The 12,075-nt window shown below is 36.4% G+C and overlaps 2 protein-coding genes across 2 annotated transcripts; both read right to left on the minus strand.

Moving 5' to 3' along the window:
- Positions 1–210: 210 nt before the first annotated feature.
- On the minus strand, positions 211–7,055 carry LOC128203790 (sialate O-acetylesterase-like). Its single transcript, XM_052905334.1, has 8 exons — positions 6,770–7,055; positions 5,887–6,022; positions 5,061–5,229; positions 3,484–3,569; positions 2,365–2,495; positions 1,542–1,696; positions 626–818; positions 211–478 (listed from the first exon to the last, which is right to left on the minus strand). Exons 1-8 carry the CDS (start codon positions 7,040–7,042, stop codon positions 236–238), a joined length of 1,386 nt encoding a protein of 461 aa, XP_052761294.1. The 5' UTR covers positions 7,043–7,055; the 3' UTR covers positions 211–235.
- A 2,148-nt stretch (positions 7,056–9,203) lies between these two features.
- Positions 9,204–9,509, minus strand: LOC128246283 (acanthoscurrin-2-like). The gene has a single exon (XM_052964475.1). It carries the CDS (start codon positions 9,507–9,509, stop codon positions 9,204–9,206), a length of 306 nt encoding a protein of 101 aa, XP_052820435.1.
- Between the last annotated feature and the right edge of the window lie 2,566 nt (positions 9,510–12,075).

Here is a 12,075-nt window from a genome sequence, read left to right on the forward strand (position 1 = left end):
TTTACATGTCCATTGAATTTTGTATGCTTAAAAAGGGATAGAAATAATTAAAGTTTAAGTAAATACTTGAAGTTTTAAATTCTATTATTGCATAAACAAAGCATACTTATTATTATTCATATATACTTCTAATTGATGCAACTTAACTAAACAATGAAATGAATATTTAATGTGAATCGAATACATGACAATATCAAACATTCAGATCAGGTATGGTTAATGCCAATGTAACACATTAGAAGGGGACGTGTTTGATGAAGGCCGGAGCGGGTAGATCGTCATCCTCGCCATAAATAGCGCACATCTTGACATCACACGGACTCACCTCCCAGGCATAACGAACGCCTGTGACAAAATGATTTGTACCATGGCAGACTGACGTATCAATGGTAACGGTTGATTGGTCGTGTTGCGTGATTGGAGCGGGACGGAAGTTGTAGATACCGCACGTGAAATTGTTCGAGTGACCACAGCACACCTAGTGTCAAAGAAACACACAATTAAAGATGATGATGATGATGATGATGATGATGATGATGATGATGATGATGATGATGATGATGATGATGATGATGATTCTTTATTTTAACAACGATTACATGATAACATAAGACACGACCCTCACCTCGAATCCACGGTCGGACCTCACTTCAATCGGGTTGTTTCCTTGGTCATACTCAATGGTCATAGTGTGTCCACTGAGTGTAAACTTGGAGGGAAATGGCCCTTGATATTCAATGTTGCTTTCATTGTAGGCCACAACACGAGCAGCTAGGGCAAGTCTCTCGGCAACGTCATATTTGTCGCGTGGATGGATTCTAAAAATTTAAGTTAAAAGATCTATCCGCGCCTGTTGGTTGCATAATGGCTTGTTCTCACCGTATCCCCTGTGCTCTTTTAAAGGATTTCAGAAGCCTAAAGGGCCAAATTTACCCTCGTCATTGAATGTGGTATATAGCCAGACTAATTTAGTCATTTACACAAACTCTTCAAAGTTGCTGTGTTACAACAACGATGAATTACATGATACAAACGTTACACAACTCACAAAAGAGGACACAGAGGGTTCAGTCCCGGTCGAATTGGGGCCGACCAGGCTCTGAGCGCGTTACCCTGATTCGGATGATCTGCTCAAAGGTAGGCCAAGAATAAATAATTTAATCATATGAAATATATTCATATGTTTTTGTGAAAGATCGTCTAAGAGGACGTAGTTCTATTGCTGAGCCTAGAGCTTATCGTTTTCTCTGCGTGTAGTTGTTGGAAATGTAAACGTTTTTTTGTATGTTTGTATCTATTTTTTGTCTTCAGATTGACGCTGTCTTTGACAAGGGCTAGATGTGTGATTTTGCGTTTGATTTAAATCTAATAGTTAAGATTAGATTGCTGTTGAGAGTTCAAAAATTGGTTAAAGCCCCGGTTAAAAAATTACCTTTATACATAATTCAAGGCCCTTTATGTATTGATAAACGATTGATTAATATGTATGTACATTATTTATATGCTATGATATCGCGTGTGGGTAGTGAAGGGTAATTTACGTTCCATAAGGCGAGTGAAAATCTGGAAGATCCATCGCCACGGCCATGAACACATTGCGAAGGGTGGGATTAGGGACATAGCCGTAGCTTGCTGTCTGGGCCCATCGTAAATCCGTAAAGCCAGCGTGGATTGTTTTGTTGGCATTTGGTGCTAGCTGTCTTAAACACATACCATAGAGTAATCGTTAAACGGGTTTATGCCGTTTTAACATTAACAACTTCAGGCCATAATTGCTTAAAACTGAGAACATAATGTAAAATATTGCACTATTATTATCATATAACAGAAGAAATTCGTTTATCAGCACTTAATAAAAAGTTTTTTGAGGCTTATATTTAAAATTATGTTATGATCGATAAAAGTTTGGACAATTATGAGGTAATCGCCATACAAACAGAATCGTGCTCCAGTGAACTCGTGTTTCCTTTTTTTAGTGCAAAGGCTTTATGAACAGTAATCAATGAAGTTTTATTAGTGCAACTTTGTTCCAACAATAACGAAAACACTTTTATTTTCAGCAGGGCATGAATACATAACCAAATTACTACGCCGCCATTTATTGAGTGAACATTTGAAAGATCAAATGTGTAAGCAAAATAATTGCGGATAATCATCGAATATAGAACATTTTTCTTTGTTTTAGAGTGTGTTCCATGATACATGGATATTGAGTCATCTTATTGTCAGAGACCAGTTTGTTTTGCTTGAAGACAGGTCGATTTCTAGGTAATGATGAGGACCACGCTAGTTTGTTGACACATTTTAAGGTGTGGGTGGGGTAAACTAATATTTTTTTACCGATACATAACTATAGAACTGCACCTGGACGAAGCCAAAGTGAAATAACTGGCTAGTTTGTTGTCCTGACTGCTGGTGAAACTTTTCCCGCCAGTCTTGGATCATAGAAGAAAACTGACAGCTGTACTGTGCCGCGTGACCCGCATTGTTCTCGCCTGGAAACATTCTGGATTTAAAGGGAATGAATAACATCTACACCAGCAGTACTGTACATAGTTTCCAAGTCCAAATAAAATACCGAAAACTAAAAACTAATTTTCTTAAGATTATTGATGTGAAAATGATACTTAAAGAGCATCTAAGGTATTAATTGAAGTAACTGTTATAATCAAAGTCAAATGTTGATACATGTATATACGTTTGATAGGGCCAGGCATCGAATAAACCCAAAATTAAAATTAGACCACTGTTGATAAACATTACTGAAAAAAAACATGTCACAAAATGCACTATTTTCTGAAAAACTTAAGAAACGCTGTTTAAAAAAATAATTTTAATTTTCTTTCAGCCTGAAGTTACACAATTGCGTTCAAATAAGTTTATGTTACTTGCTATTTGCTGTTCGTGTATAAAAGTAAAGAAGCTTACCCAATTCGAGCAAAGCATTTTCTATATAAGAACAATATACACGACCGTATGTACCATGATAGCCTTTTATATTCAATATTAGCACAAAAACAAAACTTATAAAGCACACTCTGAAGTTCTGAGACAATATACCAAATAAAGGTATACGAGCATTCGAGTTTTTTTTATTCGAGAAAATTAATTTATCTCATAATATACTTTCCGATGGTTTATAGAGATTTACCTCTGGAATTAAAATGTTATTTCACTGTATTAAGTAGTGGCTACGTCACTCGTGAAATATAGCTTTCCGGTGTTCACTCGATGAAATATATTACAATTTTACACTGAAACAAATGTAACGTGCGACGCCAGATAGCCGAGCTTTCTGGCGTAATGAAACAAACACCAACAGATCCCGGGCTTTGCTAATTTGCATATTACCAAGTTAACATACGTATTACGAACGTACTTCCGTTTTATACGGAATATTATTATGAACGCACATCCGCCGCCTACAGCGGACCGTTACACAAACAATTATCCTCTATGGATTTATAAGTCACATGATCAGACCTTGGTACCAGATGGCTCCAGCGATGGTCATAGGGAGGATCGGGTGGATCATGGCATTCCATAGTACACTCGGAGTACCGGGACCACTGACGAAGGGAAATAAAATGTAGTTCTTCATGTAATAAGGACATTATTTATATGACGAGTTAAAGAGTATGTAATATAAATTTATGTTTAAAATTCTTCATTTTACTCTCTAATATTTGCACTCCATTAGCGCATTCTTAGATGAACGTGTATCCTTTCAAATGAACTCATATTTTGATGAACGTAATATATTGGAATACCTCTAATAGTACAAACATGACAGATCAAACGGCAATTTAATGCGGTAAACTGTGACGTTGATGTAAGTGAACTAATTGACGTTGTCTGTCCTAAAATACGAATTTATTTAAGAAATGAATTGCGTGATTGATGTCTGTATCAGGATATGAAAGCAGTTGGGCTGGATAAAGTGTGTATTTACACCAATTGTTCATTATTTTTTCCATTATTGGGAATAAATTACTGAATTTCATTTAAGAAAACATTACAGAAATTCCTGCTCACCCATGCACCCGAGCGGTTTTTCACCTTAAGGGCCGGCAGCGATGCAAAAGTCGATTGAAGGACCAAAATTTAAAATGTTTAAAAGATTAATCTATTTACGTTTTATGTTCAATTTTTTAACAAGCTTGATTAATATATCCATTGCATTATGAAAAGCTATAATTAGGAGTTGAGCAAATTTTACGAAAGCATATTTTATCAGATTTCCAATCAAAAAGCATTTACGTTTTCCCGCAAATGTCTTAATACAAAAAGAATATGTTTATGAGTCAAATTTATCGGAACTGCCCAATCAACAATGTATTGGGGCTTTATGAAAAAAAGATATATGCATTTTTGTAACCCGAAAATAAATTTTATCCACTATTTTTCATTATTTTTCCGAATAACTTTCTTATTTGACAAGATATCACCAAGAACTCTCAAGATATTATTGAATAGGTAGTCTGGGGCATTTGACATAAAAACAAAGTAATAATGTCGACAAACTTTTCCGAAATAATGTGAATGCTTTTTATCCAAAATCTGATAAAATCTTCTTTTGTAAAATTTGTTTAACTCCATACTTCCCGAAAACATGTCACCAAGAATATATGTTTCACTCCCCAAAAAGTTCTTTCCTCAAAACTAAATAAAACATGATTTTTTTAAACGTTTTAGTTTTTGACCTTCCCCACCCACTTTTGCATTGTGGCCGACCCTTAAAGTGCTACATTTCAAAATAGTCTTTAAATAAAATTAATTTTAACGTAAAATTGAAACGCGTGGACAACAACGCATTAAACAAATAATAAATTTACACTTTATAACATGTTGATTAAAACAATTCATGGCCTACTTTCACAATTCACACTATGGTACGCTATTCATACTTATGCGCGAGTCTTGGCCCATTTCAAATATGAAATGTGTGTTATATTTTCTTCTATAATAACTATTTCGGACTTTTCGGACAAAATGCTTTCTCTAATGCTTAAACCGAAATGACTATATGTCCCATTGTCATTCTATAAACTACTAGGTACCGTTTTCCACGATGAGCATTGCAGACATTGATAGCATCTGGTGACGACCATGTTTCAACTGGCGTTCCGCCCCAAGATGACTCAACCATGCCCATTGGTATTCCCAGGTCTGGGATGAGCTCCATAGCGTAGAGAAGACATACAGCCGAAAACGAAGAGGTAGTAGCATCTGTTAGATAGAACAAGAAGGACAGCCACAAGGTTAGTTTCTGCCACTGAGTAGCCTTAAACCATATGCTCAACTCAACTCAACTTTATTATACATACAGTCGATTAAGCGAAGTTTAAATTGCGCGTTGAAAGTATTAATGTCGCCTACGTCTTGCCATAGCTGGGGTGTCGTATGTCTGGGAAGAGTGTCATGGTACAGAGAAGACAAAATACCGATATGTATGTGATTTATAGTAACGAAATTTGAGAGATAAACAATGTATGGCATGTATAGCAATAATCAATAAAGTGGCGGCGATGTTTCAACCCTCCGACGAAGGTTCCACTAGAACGATTTTATGAAATCTTCAGAACCGCAACATGCAAAATTGGGTCTTATTTATGATTGTCTAATTATCTTTTTGTGGCCATATCAAATATCTTATTCATATTTAGCAGCGTAAACTACCTTAGATGCAACATTGATCCTTCTTATACGTTACACTATGGGCACAAGTGTCGGAAACCATGACGCCATTTCCCCCTCCCCCCCTCCCCGATAACATCAAATATTACTATAAAACTTATTCGGGTCAAGTGCGTTTCATTAATATTTGAAAAATGATCATAACATCAAAACTTTATAAACTGATATCAAACTGATTTAAAGGCCCACCGTTTCCCGGTCGATGCCACTGGTTAAGTATGGTGGGCTCAGTCAAGGGTGTGGCCGACTGGACACGGTCCAGCTTGAAAATCCTCAAGGACGAGTAAGCATGGGCTCGATTCATGACATCGGTATGGTTGATGAGCTACAAAATAGGCATGTTATTAATCAATTAAATAGAGGATTATCGTTTGTTTCAGTGTAAGATCGTCATAAATTTTACCGAGTGAGTACCAATATATATATATATATCTCACGAGTGAAATTTTCACTTTGGGTGTTCACAAGGTATATTGCTATCTTACGCTGAAACAAACAGTTTTTCTTTTTGTTATATGCCTTAAATTGGAATTAAAAGACATTTAATTACACTCTGTTTAGAATAACACGCCATTTCGTATAAGCCCGTAGCGACATTACGGTGTACTATTTTGCGTTTAAGAGTGTTATAGTATCAAACCATTGGTAATTATGTTTTTGATGCTGGGTGATCCATGGAACTTGGCATCATTAGAAAGGGATGTAACTGCTTGATGATTACTTATATGTCAAATATTGGACTATAATAGCATTATAGATACACTTATTGCAGTTTTAAATTTTGTTCGTTATATACACTGAAATGACATATTTAGCAATCTTATCAGGCTGCAAAATCGTGTTTGTTATGTAATATTTCATCTTACTCTCTGCACCTAAACCCTTTCAATTGATATCAAATATTATATGGGACCAGCAGGCATCCGAAATTCACATGGTATTACTTTAGGAGGCAGGTAGCACATCCACGCACTCACGCACGTACAAACACACAAACATCTATAAACGTAATATGGTGTTCATATTGCAAACTACTAGTATACTAATAAAATGCTAAACAACGAAAGCGGACCTGTTTTACTTGGAAGTACATATTGCTTTGTCCGGAGCAGACCCAGACATCCCCGAACATGACGTCATTCAAGGTCACATTGACACCACCAGATGTGAAGGTCAATACATGTGGCCCTCCAGCACCCATCGGAGGCAGTAGGACGTTCCATTGTGTGTTCGAACCAATTGTGACATGGGAAACCGTCTTCCCATCGATGGTAACGGACACATCAGCGCCGGCATTACCGTAACCCCAAATATTCGCCTTTGCAGGAGATTTCTGGAGTACCATATGGGAATGGTAGTAGTTCGCCGTCCTGAACGTGGCCCCATCTGCACATATGAGAAATAGTATGTTTCAAGTGAATAATGTAATGTGTAAGTTATATGCGTAAAACGCATATTTATGCATTTAAAGAAATATAGAAGTTTCATTCCCATAGAGTATACAGCACAGAAGTTCGTATATGTTTACAACATTTACGTCATAGAAATCCACTGATTTGTATTTGAAGTAGCAATGAATATCTGAAAGATCTCATCAATAAAACCGAGCTATTAATCAATCACAGCGAACACATTTTTGTACGAAAGAGTCAAATAGTCCCAGATGTACTTGCGTCCATATTGTAAATGGAAGCCCATTAAAAATGTACACGGCAGCATTGACAGGTAAATTCATATTTTATTGGTGTACAAATAAAGATATGTACGGTACGCCAATAAATATTTGATTGGTAAATTCATATTTTATGAGTGCACCGATAAAAATAATATTTCAGATGCACCATTCGTAATTGACTGGTGGTTCATATTTTTATGGGAGTACCTCAACAGTGAGCCGGTAAATTGGGGACTTTGGGGACCATTTTGTACTCTGTTCTACACCCTGTACTACACTATGCAAAATAGGAGCTCACCTAAAATAATAGTTTGCAATAAACATGTAAAATACATATAATACAGCATACACATTGCATACGCACCGGTAAACCATACTGCAAAAAGTAGCTGAACTGCAATAATTTGTTTCTTCATATTGATCCGCTACAGTACGTTCCTAATTAATGGATGTTAAGAGTTTAGTACATTTTCTTTAGCATTGATAACAAAGATAAGTAAGTAAAGTCTGTTTCATAATAATTGAAGATAATAAAATGGCACCAAAGTCAAATGACCTTAATTAAAGTCAAATTAGACTAAACCGGACGGTCCGACGTAAATTCGCTTTATATAAAAATGTTTCACTCTCCTCAGAACTATTTAAAGACCGATTTGACTACTTTACATAATCTGAATCACTGCGCGCATATACATGACAACCACGAATTATCAAATAAACATACGCATTTATTTTACTATGCACAAAAGACTTCCAGCAAAAAATACATTTTAACTTAAGTTTGTTTAACTGAGATGGGATAAAAAGCATCTACCATAGCCGCTCGTGTAATAGGTTCATCCCATCCCTCTCGCAGGGTGTTTTGTGGTAACTCGGAAACTATGTATCCGCAAAACACCCTACGCTCGGGTCGGGATGAATCTTGCATGGAAGATACTTATAATATGTGGAGGGGGAAAGTAGCGTGTTAATACTTTCACAGCTGCAAAGCATAATTTTTAGGGATTAAACTACGTTTTGAGAACGAACCAAGACTTTTAGATAATAGATCGAGTTTGTATGAGTTTGATAAAACTGACTAGAATGATGTATATAGGACCGGACCAAAAAAAAATTCTTTAGAAAATTTACAGCTACTTCTATTACCTTTATTACCGTTAATTAACACTTCGAATCGCGGCGATGTGCGAAATATGCAAAAAACGCGTGGTCGGTAGTGTATTACCATAGAGATTGTCAGAAGTTTGTTTTTTAAACAAAAAATGGCATACACCAAAATTTGGATAATAGTGTTGAATCTGAAGTATAAGCTCTGGTTAAAGGCACAAGGTAAGGGCCCATTAGACACTGAACGAGAGACACAAATTAACAAATACCACAAAATGCCACACATTCATCAATATAGCTATATCAATTAAGCCTTGCTGTCGGTTTAGTCATCGTCGTCGGGGCATTGTCCTGCAAAATCTTTCACACTGGCAAAAATATTCAAATTCCGTACAAGATATTCATATGAAGCATGGAACATAATTATTTTGCAGAAGACAATGTTCGTACATGTGTAGCAATGAATACAAATCTGGTTTTAATAATTGGTGAGTCATGCCCCTTATATTGACGGAGGAGTAGCTGCGTTCGCTCCGAAGCGCTCTTGTTTCATAATGTCACTTTAAATGTCTACTTGTTTAAAGAAAGGAGGTGTATTAACTTAAATGTCAATTAGACCTTAAGCAGGAAATATGATGATTGAAAGAAATGTGGGGGAACCGGAGAACCCGGAGAAAACCCACTTGTCCGGCTTGGTGACCACAAAAAAAAACTCACATGCGCCCTAGCCGTGTGTCGAAACCGGGTAACCTATGTGAGAAGCGCCTCCCATCATACCTCCATCCATACCACCGCCTCCCATCATGCCTCCACCCATACCACTGCCGTCCTTCATGCCTCCACCCATACCACCGTCTCCCCTCATGCCTCCACCTATACCACCGCCGTCCATTATGCCTCCACCCATACCACCGCCGTCCATCATGCCTCCACCAATACCATCCATACCACCCATACCACACCCATCCATCATACCTCCACCAATACCACCGCCTCCCACCATGCCTCCACCCATACCACCGCCGTCCATCATGCCTCCACCACCGTTATTTCCACCCTACATCCCACCTCCTATCATGGACCCGCTTATCATACTACCGCCACCGTATCCACCATGACCTTTGAAACACAACATAGAACATTATATTGAATGCTTTTTTCGTAATGACACGGGCGTACAGTCAATGTTTTCAAGATCGTCATCACTCCTTGCCCAATAAACCACAAATGTTTAAGAAAAACAGAATTAAAAGGCACACACCAATACTTTCCCCGACGAGCTTTTATACACCAATATATTCATTGACTGAAACCGATTGTTAAGCATATAGCTTCCAAAGAATTTATGATAAAACATAATTAAATTTTCCTTCAAGTAAAATGCATTTGATGAGGCGGTAAAGTCATTGTCAAGTCAAATGCCTACCAAAATATTTGAACTTAATTTGTGTTATAAATACACATTCATTAAATACAGTCTACATAGATTTATAAAAAGCTTTTGATAGTGTTGTTCATAAAGTTACAAATCATGCGGTCCGCCTTATTATTCGACTATCTGTGAGTGACACTGCCTTCTCCCCCCTTTCCAGATTAGAATGATATCAAATCATTTTTGAAAACGTTGATCTCATCCATATATTCGGGACATCATGCCAACATACCCGTAGCCATATTTGTACCTTGGAATAAAGATATACTATACGGATTTATCGATATAAATTTCCGATGATTTAAACGAAACGTGATACAAAAAGATCAATGAATCAGAATGCTGGATAATTAAGTACGGCTACTTCTATGTAATCTTCATATGACCTGAATAACTTATTCTAACGTCCTCATATGTCCGTCAATATCATATATCTTAAAGATCCTCGGAAACTTACGGGGTTTGTCCCTGTAATTTAGAATGAATTGAAAAAACAACAACATTCATGAACAATACCAGTTTTGTATGTTCGATTTACCAATTAATTGCTACATATCGTTATTAAAACGAGGAACACTAAACACAGTGAATATATCCTGGAAGGACAAAATAAAGTTATATTTTATATTATATTTTATATATATATATCTATAAAAGATTAAATTAATGATACGATGCATAAATATGTTGAGTATATTTCTGCTACACAGATGGTGAAACATGATAATGGTAAGATAAACTTGTTTTAAAGTATATTTTCAGTATTCCGAAAGGGACGTTTTAATATCGAAAAACTGCAAACATAAGCTAATGTTCACGTGTATTTTCATTGCATATCCGTTAACAAAAACACATTGATGCGCCAAATAGATTTATATTGGATTGGATATTTTTTGAAAACTGTCCAAATTATAATGAAATAAAGTTTTTCAAAAAAACAACAAAACAATTGAAAGATAAAAGTATATGAATACCTTTTGAAAGCAAAACCCATTGCAGAATGTAAGGTACTAAGTACAGACATAGACTGTTTGTTTGCAGCAATGGTCAGCCGCAAACACGTTATACGAGCACTGCCAAACACACCTTATATTGACTAACGCGCATGGTATTGGCATACGCATACGCACCTTACATTGGCTTTAGTTTTTATGTCAGGCTAATAAAGATAGCACCTGGGTAATGAATTTCATAGAGAACACAACACCTGGAAAAAGAATGTCTTTGTTCGCAAGTTACCTGGTTAATGACCATATTTTATTGCATGTTGCCTGGATAATGAATGTATTAGAATACACGACACCTGGATAATGAATTTCTTTGTTTGCCGGTTACCTGGGTAATGCATTCATTATATTGCATGTTGCCTTGGTAATGACTGTCTTTATTTGCAGGTTACCTGGTAATGCATTAATTATATTGCACTTTGCCTGGGGAATAAGTTACATAAATTGCACGTCACATGGGTAATGTATGTCTTAAATCGCAAAAAACTGGGTTATGAATGATGTCATGAACTGCAGGTTTTCTAGGTTATGAATATCTATGCAGGTTACCTGGACATTTAGTTTCTTAAATTGCTGTTTATCTGAGCAAATTACACGTAACATTAGTAACGATTTTTCTAAACTAAGGTGACCTTGGTAATGGATATCTTAAACTTAAGGTTACCTAGACAATGAATTATTTTAATTGCAGATTGCCTTGGCAATGGGTTTTTAATGGCACTTGAACTGGGTCATACTTTTCTTAAAGTGTTGGTTACCTGGGTAATGCATGTTTTGTATTGCAAGTAACCTGAGATTGTGTTTCTTGAATAACATTGTACTTGGGTAGTGAATTCCTTAAATTGCAGCTTAGCAGTGTAATAGTTTAACAGTTATCGCCAAAGCTTCTTCTACAAACATTCTGACGGAACTGTATACTGTTAATCAATATATACATCCAAAACCCATCAACACATTCAGATTCACTCCGACATATGTTCATAACAACGTCATGAATCGCAATAGCTGGTCAACTCAATCATTACAGTTACCTAGATAAAAATACCTTGTCCAGCTTAATTCCGCAGGAATATGCACATCCTACTTCAAACGCAGTTACAGAGACAAGAAGAGCAGACCGGGAACGAGGCGAGAAATATTTTAAGATTTCGACCACA

Source organism: Mya arenaria, chromosome 9 (assembly GCF_026914265.1).
Source record: "Mya arenaria isolate MELC-2E11 chromosome 9, ASM2691426v1".
In the NCBI taxonomy this organism is placed as follows: domain Eukaryota; kingdom Metazoa; phylum Mollusca; class Bivalvia; order Myida; family Myidae; genus Mya; species Mya arenaria.